This window comes from Mustela nigripes, chromosome 4 (genome assembly GCF_022355385.1).
Source record: "Mustela nigripes isolate SB6536 chromosome 4, MUSNIG.SB6536, whole genome shotgun sequence".
NCBI lineage: Eukaryota > Metazoa > Chordata > Mammalia > Carnivora > Mustelidae > Mustela > Mustela nigripes.
Genome location: NC_081560.1, coordinates 10281715 through 10298890, shown reverse-complemented (window position 1 = coordinate 10298890; position 17176 = coordinate 10281715). Strand labels below are relative to the sequence as shown.

Sequence of the window (17176 nt, the reverse complement as noted above, 5' to 3'; positions counted from 1 at the left end):
GATTGAAAAACTAATTAAGAAAATAATATGGTACAAGGGGGATAAAATGCATTAAAGTTCCAGCAAATAAAACTAGCATGCATTTAAATCTGTACAACCAACAGTGTGCAATTAATGATAGCTTTTCTGCCCAAATTTTGTCTAATGTTAAATCTGCATTTAAAACCTCAGAGACTACTGGGGATTGCCCTTCCTGGGGGGCAGAGGGTGACCCCAACAATACCCCAACCCCTACATGCATAGGTCTCCACGAGCACGGCAGCCGTCCCCTCCAGTGGTGCACCCATGGCCACCCACGACTACTACCAGTGCCGCCTGGGCTCCATGGCCAGTAACAGCTCCTGCAAAAGTGCAGAGTATGCTGGCGAAACCATCCCTCACCACTTGGGTCTCCCCAAGGCTGACCTAGGTCACTGGTGGGCAAACTTCTTTGGGAAGTCCACTCTCCCAATCAGGGCTACAGTGTCGGAGTCCCCAGAATGCTCAGAGTCTCCTCAGGCTCCAGTGGCAAGATCACCTGTGACTTGGTTCTAGAAGCCGTGAGGAAGCAGCCTGGTGGCCGGGCAACCAGCCACCCTGAGTGGCCACGGCCAGGATTCGGGAGGTACTGGTCACATGAGAGCCCCTCCCCTCCCTTCCCTGTAGACTAGGCAGGCTGCCCGAAGCAGAAGCAGTTGGGTTCTCTCATATCAAAATAGCAAAACACCAAAACGGAAGTTGAGCGAATCCCAGTCTTTACCATCCAAGCCACGAGCAAACCTTCCTCACACCCTGGAACTGTGTTTCTTGTACCAAGTGGAAAATAAACTCCAAGCAGCCAGTAAATAAATAAATAAACAAACAAATAAATAAATAAATATTTTTTTAAAATCTCAGGGATTGAAATAATGAATTCTATCATCATATAACAGTAGGAAATATTCCAAATTGTATTTTATAAGGCCTGCTATTCTCAGGGCCTTACAGTCTACATTTGTTTCCTGCTTCTTCCTAAACAACATGCATCTTACATTTTTAGAAAGCTGGAGCAATAGCTCATAATGTTTCCACCGAATTCAAAGGTTTAGATCTCAAGTATGCATCACGACATCAGAAAATATATGTGCTCTTTGAAGATCCAGTCATATCAGATGGCATCCTGATAATGTATTATTCATGACTCAGTTACAGATAAATAATGTGGTAACATGAAAGCAAAGCATTAAAAAGTCACATGTATGGGTGAACCCTTTTGCAAAAGAATAAAAGTTGAGGGTAAACAGGTTTAAAATAGGTAAGTAAATAAATAAATGTAGTGATTTAGGGAAATTTTAGAAAATTAATCACATGTTCTGGATAGTAAGCTCCTTTAGGATAAGGACAGACTAATTCAAATTCTGTAAAGTTCTAAGATGTTACATAGTACAGTTTCTTAGCATATTAAATATTACTTTATCTCATAATTAACATTTTAAAGTATATGTTAGAAAGGTAAAATCTTACTAAGAAATATAGATACTTTGATGACAAATTCCTGTTTATAATTTATAAGAGTAAGCAGAAAAACAGAAACGTATGATAATTTAATAGGGCATTAGTTGGAGAAGTATAAAATATTTTCCTATACAGTTGAGTGCATTTTAAGTAGAAATTGTGAACAGCCCTCATCTCACGATGATCTTACTTGGGGTAGGAGCATCTTTTATTATTTTCCTTGCTAATTTTTCTAATTTCGCTTTTCTCTTGCTGTGACATTAAATCAAATGAAACACTGTACCTCCAGGTTAAATGTAGAGTTGAGTGGAAGCTCACAGATACTCTATTTCATCAGAGTTACTGTAACCTAAAGGTTATATTAATGAGACCACGCGGTTTTCATTGTGAGACATGGAGCCGTCCATTTATCCAATAGACACTTCTTAGAACACCGAACTAATCACCCTGCTGTCCATCTTAAAACTCTTCAAACTCCCTGCCATTTGTTCACTGAAGAGCTATCCATCTCCCTGAGTACCGAGTATCTATCCCAGAACGCTCTTCTTCCCTTGCCATGCAACCCGTTCATGATGTCTCAGCCTTCTCTGAGAAGCCTTTCCCCTACCCATGCTGTGTTCCACTCTCCTGTGCATTCCCACAGTGCACAACACACACTCGGCAGTCACAAAGCACCTCTTTAGACACAAGGTGCTGCTGTTCAGACGTGAACAAGACAGATAGATCTGTCCTAGCTTTGTGGGCTATATGGTCAGGCTGGGAAGAAAGGCTTCCAGTAAACAATTAGAAATAACCACCACAAGTACGGGAAGTGTTCAGAGTGCCTTGGGGGAGAACAAAGGAGCTACCGACACATAAAGAGGCAGAAACTAACCTGGAGGGACGGAGAAGAGGAGACCTCCTTAACAACCTCACCGATTTTGCCGTGTGGGACAGGCAAAGAGAAGGAAAAATTTTGAAAAATATTCAAATGATGGGCAAAAAAAATCTCTTTTCTGAACAAAGAGAAAAAGTAGTGCAAGATGAAGCTGGAGAATGTGTTGAGCCTACATCATGCCAGAAGCCCGAGGCAGCTGTGGAAGTGCACTGCTGCTTTTCCCCCAGAAAGAACTTGCTAGGGCTGTGAGGGGGGCGGCTGACGGTCATGGCCCCATGGCAACTGCAGGATGCAGCCACCAAGGCCTCAACCTTCCCTGAGAGCTTCCCGCCCATGACTAACCACAACAGGACGAGGAGGGTCTGGTCCTTTCTGCTCAGAGCAAGATTGTTCTAAAAGTCTTGATCCAATCTTCCCTATTGGATTATCCAAGATCTTACCAGATTGGTTTCCCAGATGATATATACACCTAATGCCTGATTGCCCTCTTCCCTCAGTTTGAGACTCTCTCTGAATTTCAGTGTTAAGTTTGAGATATGATTATTTATCTTCAGACTTAATGACCAAATATTGTATTACAGAACAGATACTACCAATTTGACATATATAATTGCATTCCCAGCTTTCAATAATTTCAGTGTTGGTCCTAGGAAAACTGAAACACCAGTTGTGAAGAATTTATCATTTCTTTTCTAAAAAACTCAAAATCAGCTATGTCTGGATGAAGCAGATAACTCTCAATGGGCTGTGTTCTGTTTTTGTTAAACAAATATTTAATTACAGCAATTTATTGCTGGAAATAGCACAATACATTTGGTATTGTTCAAGCTACAACAGAGATGGGAAATGTTCACTCAATTACTTTTGTTCCGTTTGTACAATGTGCTACTTGTCAATTAGGATAATAAACAAGGCTTGTCTTCAAAGACAGAAACGTAGCAGACTCTTCTCTGAGTTCAAGTTGATCATATTTTGCTTATGTAAGAGTTTGCAATGATGACTCATGGACAAAGATAGGCCACATTTGCTTGTTTTGCCCTCATAATATTTAAACACACATATAAAAAGAAAACACATATAGGTCTTCATGGAAATGATGAATGAGAGATGAAAAGTTGCTACTCATATCAGGCCAAGAATGAGTTTCAGTAACTTTACATAAGGTCCACTTTACCCATTTTGTGACTTCACCATTATAAGGTATTTGAATCTTTGACCTCTGATTTAAGTGCACACATTAACACTGTGGCAGCTAAGAACAGATTTATCCAATATACAGGAAAAATATGACAGCCAAAACACTGGCACAAGAGTTACCACTTCAGAGGAGTAAAAACTTTAAACAGGGTCTTTGACTCTTAACCACTAAAAAGGTACGTATCTTACCTGTAGGTGTTTTTCTTCTATCTTTTTTTGGAGAAGTTCAAGACACTTGGTGAAGTCAGTGTGGTCTTGGTCAGGTGTTGAAATAATCTCACATCCCTATGTGTTTAAATTAAGAGAAAAGGTAAGAATATATAATGATGTCAGCCTTATAATGAACAAGATCAAACACTATAAAACTAAAGACAAGGTACCAATAGATATAGTCTATTATGCCTACATTATACCCCGATCATTAGTACCATCATCTTTTTTATTTCACATAAGAAGACATCTCAGAAATGGTGTTAGAATATCACAATAATGGTCTGATTATGACAATCATTTTATTAAACAAAAGTGTAGATTTATACTACATTAATGGTCTCTTTAAGAATCACTGCTGTGATGACATTAGAGATAAACATAAGGACTCTGGTACAAGTATTATAAAATATATTCACAGTAAAATCACCTGAAGTTAAAGTGAAACTTTTTCTTTTTCCGTTTTTTTTTTTTAAAGATTTTATTTATTTATTTGACAGACAGAGATCACAGGTAGGCAGAGAGGCAGGTGGGGTGGGGCGGAGGGGGGCAGGCTCCTTGCTGAGCAGAGAGCCTGAAGCGGAGCTCAATCCCAGGACCTTAAGATCATGACCTGAGCCAAAGGCAGAGGCTTTAACCCACTGAGACATCCAGGCGCCCCAAAATGAAACTATTTCTAAAAAATAAATGTGAATTTAAGCAGCCCTCCTAAGTTTACTTACATGAATGGAAAAACTTTTGGAACTAATGATAAAACTACATTTTAAGTAAAATCAACTCAGCTCTTATATGAAATTCCTTTACAGCACCTTTCTTACCCAAAATAAAAAGAAGCATGAAGAGCTACACCTGCATAAATATGTCTCTTGGATTACCTTTTGGACATAATGAAGTGAATTTATATGGTCTTTGCCTCTTCTACACCAGATACCTTACAGTGAGTGAAAAACCAGGATTCTATTTACGACTATGCAGCCACAACAGTGCCAGCTTGTTGGCACTCCTGGACTTCGACAGCTAGAGAAACAGTATTTCTGAAATGACACCTTATCCTCCACTGTCTTGCAAAGGCAAAGGCATGTAAAACCAGAATGCGGGACTTGAGACTTCTTAATTCCCAAATGTAACAATTCGTGGTCTCTCATAAACAGCTGAGTAAGGGGAAGTTTAATATAATCCAGTATATAAAGTTGCCATTCAAAGAGTTTTCAAGGATACAAAACACCCATACTGTCTCCTAAATTATTCCAAGAACTGTTCTCAGTAGATTTAGCAGTTCTTCTTTAACTTCAAGGTCTCTGTAAACGTGTCAAGCTCAACCTGGGCTTCATTCATTTATGACTACTGTCCTACAAGGTGATGATCAATGAAAAAATTAATTTCTCATCATTCAGAAATATACTATGCCCTAAAAGATATATGTCATTTTTACAAAATCATTGACATGTACTTTTCTGATCCTCAGAGTGCACTGAAATTTACTATGGTCACCAAGCAAGGGCATAAAGAAGTTGATTCGTCTCAGGTTAACACACTCTTAGAAGAAAGACATAAGCATATGCCAGAACCTGCAGGGAAATTATCAGGGCTGAGGAGATTAAACTGTCACCAAACCAAAAACAAACAAACAAACAAACCATTATACTGAAAGCTTGCTGAGGACAGGAATTACGTTTCATGCATTACTATTTCTAGCGCATGGCACCAGTCTGCTATCTGGTAAGTAATAACAATAAATGTTTAACTGATATTATTGAGGAATAAAAATGTATGTTGGCAAAGGCGTAGGAGAGCATGGTATCTTACTACTAATTACTGCATTTTTAACAATGGGAAATCACTTTTGTCTTTTTAGGCTGACAATATAAATAATCACTCCAGCAAAAGGAAACAAAATGAGAAAGTCAAATAGAAATAGCAATAATACAACAGATGATTAACAGACTATTATGTTCACAGTTATCGTCACAGAATCAACACAGATCCACAGGAAAAAATTATAGTGAATGAGAACCCAAGAAATAATCTAGTCCCACTATAATATTTTGTAGATTAAGGAAATCAAAGTGAGAAATTTAAATTGATTTGCTAAGACATGGACAGGTGGGTGCAACATTGTCACATCTAGAAATCTTTATGATTTAGATCTAGGATCTAAGGATCTAGGAATCCTTTACTCTTAATGATGTGGAAATAAATACCTAGATAACCTGATGCAAAAAGGTCAGATAACATCTCCAGAGTTGGTACCCTGAGAATGGTATCAAGTCAGGCTATGAGCTCTTCCAAAACATATGAGCAAGGCTTTACCTCATCAATTTAAGACAGACACACATAAGAGTGTAAGTCAGGACATGGGAACAGATTACCAGAACTGAAAAATGCAGACTGTATCTAAACCAAGAACTTCTAGAAACTCTGAGGTGTTTATCAGCCATCCAGAGCTTCTTGGAATTGTCATGAGTCCACATGATTCTAATCTCATCACAGACGGAGAAGGAATTCACTGGAAGTGCAAACAGCCCCAACAGCCCTCACCAGGCAGCTTACAACAGCTAGAAAGGAGACTGGCAAAACAAAGCATTAGCCAAAGTGCAATACCAGGCCTTTGGCCAACTGAAGATGTCTTTACTGTTTTCTGGGTCTTATGGTAACATTAATATCTAAAAGGGGGGGAGGCGCCTGGGTGGCTCAGTGGGTTGAGCTTCTGCCTTTGGCTTGGGTCATGATCCCAGGGTCCTGGGATCGAGCCCCACGTCAGGCTCTCTGCTCAGCGGGGAGCCTGCTTCCTCCTCTTTCTCTGCCTGCCTCTCTGCCTGCTTGTCATCTCTCTCTCTCTCTGTCAAATAAATAAATAAAATTAAAAAAAAAAAAAAGATCTAAAAGAGGGGAAATATAAAGCCAAAAAGAAACTATCAACATCCTGCAGACAAGGAAAAATGCAGAAATGCTCTAAAGTAGCAAGTGACGCTCATCTATTATATATTAATATCTATTTAGAATTATTTATGATATAGAGTAAGACTCCATTTGTTAGAGTCAGAAGCCTTGGGTACTGTGAAGAATTCTGTGAAGAATTACTGTGGATTAGATGCTTAAAAAACAAAACAAAAACTCACACTGATCTAAGATTTAGCAGATATAAAAGCTAAGAAATTTAGAGTATATCACTCTAATAATAATACATGGTTTTTAATATTAGCTTTCTAACAGATGTATGTATATTTAAGAATACACAGAAACCTTCCAAAATATAAACTACAAAACTCCCTAAACCACATTTAACAAACCAATGTTCAAGTGGAAACTTTTGTTTCAACTACTACTGTCTGATTTTCCTTAGTTGCTTGGAATGTATTTTTTAGGATACAAATTATTCTTTTATGAGCCAGCAGGTGGCTCCAATCTCATTCTATGCACTTGCCTTATGAAGTTTTTGTCCTTATACAAATAGAAATTTAAATAGTTCGATTCTAATAATAAGTTCCCTTTATGGACAACCACTTTTTCAAGCTGGATTATTATTTAATATTGCATTTTTAATAATTTTGTTTTATACTAGAATTCAAAAGGAAAAGATTTGGATTGATGTCACAAAGTTTAGTCTGTGTAAATGTCAAGGCTATTCTAATTTTGTTCTAACCTTCTGAAGATGAGGAACCACAATGCCCACCCTATGTCCTCCAAACCATAACCAAACATAAAAGGAAAAGCAAGAAAAACTAAGTTCAAACTAGTTTAAAAATTCTGTTCCAGTGTGTCGAACTGACCACAGATTTCCTCATCAGGTCTTTCTCATTCCCTGAATCAAAACCAGGAAAAGGCATATGAAAACTTAATTATAAATCAATTCCCAGAGGCCCAGTCAACTACTTTTTAGGAGCTTACTAGTTGTTTATTCCTTTATTAAACTGTACTGTGTACAGAGGAAGTAGGAATCTACCAAACACCAATGGCCCAGTGGTATAAATAAAAACATGAATATCATAATTAGTGAACATGTCAAATAGAAATATGTGTATGTCTGAGTGTAGGAAAGACAGCCAGTTAAAGGGAGGCTCCTTTTCTTCCTCTTTCCATACTAAGAAACTCCCAGCCATGCTTCACCACTATCCAGTAAGTGCCTGAAAGGAAGTCAGTCTTCTATTCTTCCCTAAGTTGCTCCTTTCTTTTTGATGGGTAGTGGGGACAGTGTGGGCATGTGAAATCCCATTTTGGTTTCGGGGCTGAACTACACTCTACAGGAAAGCCAACTGCAATACAGTGCAATGAGACACTCGGAAAATGAGCGATTAGCTTCTCCTCCATAGAGGTATAATAAACATCCAAATACTGCACTGTTGAGAATCATATTATAATAGAAAATATGCATTAAGAAAATGAAATAGTTTATAATATCAAGGAAATACCATGAGTTCATATTAAAATAACAGGTGCCCTAAGGTCCAGGAAATCAAAATTTAAAAACAGATATAAAAGGTGCAGAAAGATGCAGAAAAGTTACAAATAAGGTAAATTAATCCTATGGTCAACATGATAAATTAGCAGATTGGAGGAGACTGAAGACAAAAAAGAAGCAAACGTACTAAAGTTAACAGAAGTAGAACTTTACAACACACAAGGAAGTGTGCTCAGACAGCAAATGAACCAAAGTGGAACAAATCAGATAGACATATACACTGGCAAAAATGGCCATCTATGAAAATCCTTTTCTGCTAGTTTGGGAATGCATGATCTCCAGTCAAAAAGAGAAGAATCAATGTTCCTTGAGTATTGGGAAACTAACATCGGCATCACAGTTGCTAGGACGATACCAAGGCATGTCAAGCACTCAACAGAAGTTTGATGGATAGAAGAATGATGGATAGATTAAAAGCATCTCTCTCCTCATGGCACTAATGGTATGCTTCTCTAAAATATACACAGGGATAAGCCTTAGACAATGAATCTAACACAGAAAAGCAGCACTGTCATTATTTTTTCAAAGGTATGCTACTGCTGCCATAAGAAACTTTTGTATTAGGGCATGACTAATACAGATTCTTAAAGTGGCGATGAATACTAGTGCTTCATATGCAATTAAACAAATTAAAATCTAACAATGTTATCAAAGTTAACATCCAATGAGAGAACAAGAACCACCCATGTACATAGAGGCTAACAAACGAAGCACTATGAAGTACTACATAAATAACTCAGAATATCTTTGAATGAATTGTAATTCATTTCTTAAGACCAATGACAAGGAATCAAACTGACATCAAGGAACTAATAAAAATTTAGCAAAAAAGAGTTTTCAGGATATGCCCTAGAATGACAATAGCTCACTTCAATTTCTAGTAGTGCTAGCATCTATGGTCATAGCAAACACAAAAATGTGTGTAATATGTGTAATGCATGATCCTAATCACAGTAAAATCACAAATCAACTAAAACAGGGTTAGGGATGCCTAAGTGGCTCAGGGTTACATGTCTGACTCTTGATTACAGTCACGAAATCAGGTTCATGATCTTAAAGTCATAAGATTTAGCCCCACATTGGGCACTAGGCATGGAGCACGTTTGAAATTCCCCTCTCCATGTGCCCCTACCCTTACCCTGATTCATCACTGACTTATTTAAAAAAAAAAAAAAAAAAAGGTTTAGTTCAGTGTGGCACACTTACATTTTTAAAAAAGAAAAAATGTTTAAACAACAAGGGTTATGCTAAATGCTTAGATTAACCAATTCAACGTATTATTACGATATCCAATTTCATTATTTTATAAACTATTAATAGCCTACTTTGAATATTAAAATATTTTATTCAAATGACCAAATAATTTTATTATGTAACTTGTTATATCTACTTAACTACTATTAAATTATTAACCAAGCTATGAGCTTTAAGCCATAGCCTCATGAAGGTGTACACTGTGCCCTCTGTTCACTACTGCATCCCCGGTACCACAACCCAACACAGTAAATGGCAAGTAGGAAACATTTAGTAATGAATCAAGTCTCTTATAAAGGCCTGAGATCAATCATCACTTAGACGAGGATGAGCAGAGTTTTCTGCAAAGGAGCAGACAGGAGCTCTTTCAGGAGGTGCAGGCCATAGGGCCTGTGTCCCAACTATTCACGCTTCCTTTGTGTCATAAAAGCATCGATAGGTAATACAGAAATAACTAGGAATATGTGTTCCAATAAAACTGAAAATTGGAGGTCAGAGAATTGTCACATGCCATAAAACATTCTTCTTCTTTAGATTTTTTTCCACCAAACATTTAAAAATTTAAAAACACTTCTTAGCTTGCCAGTTATAGAAAAGCACAATGGGGCAGATCTGGCCCATGGGCTGAAGTTTACCAACCGATCCCTGACCCAGGCCCACAGTAAGTTTTTGTGATTACAGCCAAACCCTGTACATATGTGAGAAATTCAATAGAAGGGAAAAGATTCCGCCCTTTATTTATTTATTTTTTTTTTAAGATTTTATTTATTCATTTGACAGACAGAGATCACAAGTAGGCAGAGAGGCAGGCAGGGAGAGGAGGAAGCAGGCCCCCCACTGAGCAGAGAGCCCGATGCGGGGCTCGATCCCAGGACCCTGAGACCATGACCTGAGCCAAAGGCAGAGGATTAACCCACTGAGCCACCCAGCTCAGCCCTTTAAAGGAACCTCTGTGCACCTCGTTTTCCTCGTCTGTAATGGAACTAATCTGCCAACTAACATGGAGACGGAGGTTCCACGAGCTAGTGCACATGAGGCTCCCCGCCCAACGAGGAACTCTGCAGATGCTCATCTTGGCACCCTCGAAGATTCTCCAGAAACATCAGAGGCTACAGTCAGACCACCTCACATCAACGATTACTAGAGTAAGCAACATATTGTTAATATTCTCCCAAGAACTTTGTGTGCTGCTAACTTAACTATTTTTGAATTTAGTGACAACTCAAAGAAATTATTACAAGGCAATGAGTGTCAACCTAACAGCCAAAACCAATGCAGAAGTCTTTAGACTGTCGTTGTCAATGACTTCATCTACCATCTGCCAATAACTTAATATAAGTTAATGAGTTTTTACATTTAGCGCACACAAAACCTATCAGGTTATATTATGCTGACTCCTCTAAAACTCTTTAATGGGAAAGAAAACAGATCCTTTTGAAAAAAATTATAGTACCATATCAGTTGTTATTTCATGCACTATATCCACAGAGAGACTGGGTCTCATTAAAACAAGAGGCAAGGAGTGAAGTCTGGTGAAAGCATTCCCAAACCCGCTGTTAGCTGACTCATTGTAGCTGAAGTCATTTGGTGCCCATCCATCTACCCAGGACAAGAAAGGACTTGTGCAAATTACCCTGAAGAGATTTTATGGGGCTCTGAGACTTCTGCTGTAACTTTATGGCCTGAGTTTATAAGGTTAAGAATTCAGAAGTGTTATTTCCTCCTAGGTACCACATGCACACCGATTCTGAATATTTATTTGGAGGGCTTGCATATAGTCTCTCACCTCGCATAATTAAATGCAGTATGTATGTAGCTATAAAATCGAAGATGCTTTTCAATAACCTAAGATTTTTCCTAATAAAATGTAACCTAATTCTTTGGAAAATCAGAGAATTTTAAAACTATGTTAAAATTAGAATCTTAATATTGTAATCTGCTGATAATTAACTGTCTTCCTCATTAAATTAATAACACCTATAACTACTATTTGAGTACACCATTTGTTACAGGAGATGTTAGTCACTTTACAAGAGTTATGTTCTTGCATCCCCACAATACCCTTATAAGGTAAGTGTCATGATCACATTTAAGATACACAGACTCAAGTTTGGAGAGATTAAATAACTTGCCCAAGATCACACAACTGCTGAGGCCATTCTATGTGATCTGAAGCCCATACTGTTAACTAATCATACTTTGTACTCAACCCTGCTTAATTAAACTTTGGGTATTTTGGCAGATTGAAGCAGAAAAATGCCTTTATAATTTGTTCTGAACCTTGATTTAGTTGGTTTTCTCCAGTTTTAAGTACCTGAAAATCCTTTAGCTCTTCAAAGACATGACTCCTACCTGACCCCATGCTGTTTCCGTAGTAGCCCAAGGTATAAAAACCTCAGCGTGGCAAATGGGCACTAAATGCTTAGCTCTCTTGCTCTCCTTCTTTTCTGCTTTCCTAACTTACAATGTTATCACAATATTTATCATTATATTCATGAAAATTCTGCTATTTAACTTACCATTATGCTCAATAGCTCAGTCTGTAAGTGTTTCTTTTGGCTTATTTTTCTTAGAATTAGAGAAAATGAAATTACCAGGAAAATAATAAGAAAATTGTTTATGATCTTTGATATATGTTGACGGGTGCTTTCTAGGAAGGATGAAAAATTCCATATTCCCACTCGTAGTAGAGGAGGGTAAAGAGTTTCTTAAAATATAACAGTAGGGAAGATAATTCATCATGAATTTCTTACTGTGAATTAATTTAATTGCTATTCTTGCTTCTTAATAAGCAAAGAAATCACTTTCACTAAGAGAAAGAGGACTTCACTGGAGAGCAAGGAAGAAAAAGGTAAGATAATTCTGGAGTGTGAAGCAGACATGAAACGGGAAGTGGTTTATCAGATTGAAGACTGAGCGGTGAAGAACAGTTTGAAAGAAATGGACATTTCTGGAAGTGGAAATAGGTGTCAATCAACCTATTGTAAAAGAGGGTGTAAGAGAGGAGGCAAAAAGCTATCAAAGATTACCTTTCAAGTTGGCTCAGAAAACAAAACAGTTTACTATCCCATCATATTTTTTCTATTTTCTTTTTATTATGTTATGTTAGTCACTATACGGTACATCATTAGTTTTTGATACAGTGTTCCAAGATTCATTGCTTGCATGTAACACCCAGTGCTCCATGCAATAGGTGCCCTCCTTCATACTCATCACCTGGCTAAACCATCCCCCCACTCTCCCCTGCTCTTTGAAATCCTCAGTCTGTTTCTGGAGTCCATAGTCTCCCATGGTTCAATGATAAGAGTTTTACTGAGTATTAAAATTATGGCTCTCACACACTTTATTTTCCTCTATTTAATGGCAAAGTTGCCTTTCTTATTGTACATAAGCATGATAAACACTTAAAAATATTTTGGGGAGACAGAGTCAACAGTCTTCTAAAATTTGAATCTGTTAAAATATTAATAATGAGTTTCCATAATCATTCATTAAACTGAAGTGGCCGGGCGCTTAGGTGGCTCAGTGGGTTGAGCCTCTGCCTTTGGCTCAGGTCATGATCTCAGGGTCCTGGGATCGAGGGCCACATTGGGCTCTCTGCTCAGTGGGGAGCCTGCTTCTCCCTCTCTCTCTCTTCCTGTCTCTCTGCCTACTTGTGATCTCTGTCTGTCAAATAAATAATCTTTTAAAACAAATAAATAAATAAATAAATTGGACTGGCCAGAATTCTAACAAGAAACTGCCTGTCAGATTAAGAGTATAGCAGGTATAAGGCAAAATGACATATACTCCAGATAATCAAAGGTAAAGATCCAAAATTAGCCCAAGGTAGTTCTTAAGTTTAGTTAGACAAAACCAACTGGAATCTAATGATCTATGTTTCTGATATAGGTATGAAAATGGTCTTTTACTCTGTAGAAATGTAATCACAAAATAGCCATTTCCCATTTTCCTCTTTATTGTATAAAGCATACTATGGTAGATTGCTCCTTCCATTTTATTCACCAAACTTCTAAAAACAGTTTACTTTTAAACTAAAAAGATTTTTTTTTTTTATCATCAAATGACAGCCTACAAGTAATGATTTCTTCAGCAAGAATGTCACATGATTAAACTCTTAAAAACCCCAAGTAACAGGTTGCCTGATGTAATTTAGTGTTCTCCTTCTGGTTTTCTAGATCACGCATAAAAGAAAAGAATAAACGCAATTTAACCTTGTTGCAATTCTCCATTCAATCCCAAACATAAAGAGACATTCTCATCTAGTGCAATCTTCACTGCCCTGGGTGTTATAAGATAACCTTTCCTTTCAACACGGCATTGAATGAAAACTATAGCTTTCCAAACAAGAAAGTCACCACTTCCATTAATGGAAGTCAAAAGTCTTTTTAGAACAACATGGGGTCTTAAATGATGGCTTTTTTCCTAAAAGCAGAGCCAGAGTTCTTTTGGAAGAGAGTGCCCCAAAGTGTTAATATAGCAGGCTTCAGACTGTTATCCTAAAAAAGCTTTGCCTACAAGGTTGGCCCTTGGCTCACAACTAAAAACCTGAATGGTAAATACTTCCCTTATACTAAAAAGAAAAAAAAATTTTTTTTTCCCTTAAAAGCTAATAGTGGCGTATTGTGCCTAAACTGTTTATTTAATGTGGTTTATGCTGAGCAACTGCTTGCTTTCTTCCTGGGAGTCTGGAATTTTGATACATACAATGCACAGGGTGTGGGTGCCCTACATATGGATGCCCCCAGTAATATTTTGGGGACAGAGTTTCCCTGGTGAAAATACCTCACACTTATTGTCACAATTTGATTAAGCACATCCGTGTGACACCACTTGGAAAGAACTCTTGGAACTAATGATTGGTTTTCTCCAGACTTTGTCCCCATGTGCCTTTCCCCTTCACTGATTCTACTTTGTATCCTTTTGGTATAATAAATCACAGGCATGATTAGTATAAAAAAGACGAGAAAAAACAAGCATTGGTGAGGATGTACAGAAAAGGGAACCCTCCCAGCACTATTGGTGGGAATGCCAATTGGTACAGCCTCTGTAGAAAACATAATAGAAGTTCCTCAAAGAATTAAAAACAACTACCACGTAATCCAGTAATTCCACTTCTAGATATTTACCCAAAGAAAACGAAAATACTAATTTGAAAACATATGTGCACCTCTATGTTAACTGCAGCATTATTCACAATAGCTGAGGTGTGGAAGCAACCTAAGTGTTCATGGATATAGGAATGAATAAAGAAGATGTGGTATACATACACAACAGAATGTTACTCGGCCATAAAAATCTTACCATTCATGACCATATGGATGGACATAAAGGGTATCGTGCTAAGTGAAATAAACAAGACAAAGGCAAATAATCGTGTGATTTTACTTAGAGAATCTATAAAGCAAATGAACAAAAAACACAGAGAAAGTCATACATACAGAGAACAAACTGGTAGTTGCCAGAGGAGCTGGGGTGGGGGGGGATGAGCAAAATAGGTGAAAGGGATTAGCGGTACAAACTTATCCAGTTATAAAAGAAATAAATCATGGAAATGAAAAGTACAGCACAGAGGATATGGTTAATAAGATGAGTAACTTTGTACGCTGATAGATGGTAACTACACTTTCAGTGTGCACTGCATGGTGATGGAATTGTCAAATCACTATGTTGTACACCTGGAACCAATGTATTTCTGTCAACGATACTTTAATTAAAGAAAAAAATCACAGCCAAGAGTATGACTATATGCCAAGTCCGTCCTCCTAGTGAAGCACGGACTTGGGGATGGTCATGGAAACCCTGGAAGCAGAGAGCTTAAGAGATTCTTCCTCATTTAGGACGTGTGAATACACTTCTGTTTTATAATGTTCCTGGACACATCCAGACCCTGCGATGTGCTCCTGGTGTGGATGTTGTTCCTTCACAGCCACTCTAAATATGCTAAGGAAAAAAGGAGCCTCCGTCAGGGCTCCCTGCCAAGTCTCCCCAAAACTGGAAAGTGAGGAGAGGGGCAGGCAGGCAGCCAGCATCGAAGGTAGCGTAGGTGAGTACCGTTGCCCAATTACTTAAAACTAAGTAGAAGCAGAAAAGGGAAGTTAAATACCACACAGAGAAAAGGAGGTCACAGAACTTCCGAGTACCTGATCCTGATCCTCACTTTGCTTTGAGAAAATTCCCTCCTTTCCACTAGAGGATTATTGCATAGTGGTGAGAAAAAAAATGTGGATTCCTGGGCCAGAATGCTTGTTTAGATCCCACTTAACCACTTCCTAGCTGTGTAAGCTTGGGCAAGTTGTACAATCTCTTTGTGCTTTCCATGATCTCTATAAAGTGTGCAGAATAGTTTTGACCTAATGGAGTTTGCTGCAAAGATACTGTGGAGGCTGAGAAAATTAAGGCCATCCCACCTCAAGTTTAGCTGATGTGGGAAACAGAGGTAGAAGAAAATCATTAAAATTCCTTACCTACTGACAAGCCCTTGAAACAAAAAGAGTGGCTCTCCCCTGGGGACTCAACTGCCCTCACCTTGAGGTTTTGCTAAGAACAATCCTAGCCTGACCGACCCCCTGCTCCAACAGGTCCAACCAGGATCCTGTAAGTCTACTTTAGGAAACTTTAAATTGCCAAGATAGTGTCGAGAATCATTCCCAAGGATATGGCCCACTGATATACATCTAAAGGGTCTCACGAGAAGATTTTTACTACTGGTAATAAATAACCTTTCTCCCAACAATAGCTAGCTCCTCAAGGTCCTGGAGACCTTGATTCCTTAGAGGCTTACATCATCCATAATCCCCTTTGTCCTCAACCCATTGTTGAGTCCACCCCTACTCTGCCTTTAAAAACTCTGACTGTAATCTGGTTTGGGGTCCAAGTCCCTACTCCGCTGTGTCGGGTATACTTGGGCCCAAGCTCAAGATCGTCAAATAAACCCTCATGTGATTGCATCGGTGCTTGGCTCCTTGGTGGTCTCTTGGACACGAAAACTCGGGCATAACAATACATGAATTTATAATTAAAAGTACATACAGAATATTTGGCATGTTAGAAGCACTTTAATATCATTGTTGTCTAATACTGTTATTTTTAAGCTTGTAGTGATTATTTTTTCCTATCAACTTTTTTAAAGGTAGAAGGAACCTGAAACAATGAAACAGGATTAGAACCATCCAAATACATTTTGACTTATCTAGAAACCAAAGTGCATCAGGTGTTGTAGGTAGTCAAACTCACTGAGAAATACGAAGGCAAACAAAATTACATTTTGGGCAGCCTTCCTTACAATGGTATTTTCCATGATGAATTTCCAAAAGGGGCATACAGAATGTCAAATTCCACAAATCCATTTGGTCACAGAAAGCTTTTTTTGTATCAGTTATGGTGTGGCACCAGCGGTTTGCTGATTACAGTAGCAGGATTACATACCTGCTTCTGTGATGAGAAGCTACTTCCTACTGAGATGAGAAGCCACTTCCTACTACGGATACCAGGATGAATGACCATAGACCTCAGGCTGCAGAGGATCATGGATTAACAGACACCAAAGAAGAAAATTATTAAAAAATTATATCAAACTTCCTACTGAGATGAGAAGCCATTTCCTACTACGGATACCAGGATGAATGACCATAGACCTCAGGCTGCAGAGGATCATGGATTAACAGACACCAAAGAAGAAAATTATTAAAAAATTATATCAAACT

The 17176-nt window shown here is 38.2% G+C and overlaps 1 protein-coding gene across 1 annotated transcript in view; it reads right to left on the bottom strand.

Moving 5' to 3' along the window:
• Positions 1-17176, bottom strand: part of TPK1 (thiamin pyrophosphokinase 1) — a 335002-nt gene that overhangs the window by 146745 nt on the left and 171081 nt on the right. The window contains exon 6 of the mRNA XM_059396203.1: positions 3737-3832. Within this exon, the coding sequence (XP_059252186.1) occupies positions 3737-3832 (96 nt within the window). The remainder of the gene's footprint in view (positions 1-3736; positions 3833-17176) is intronic.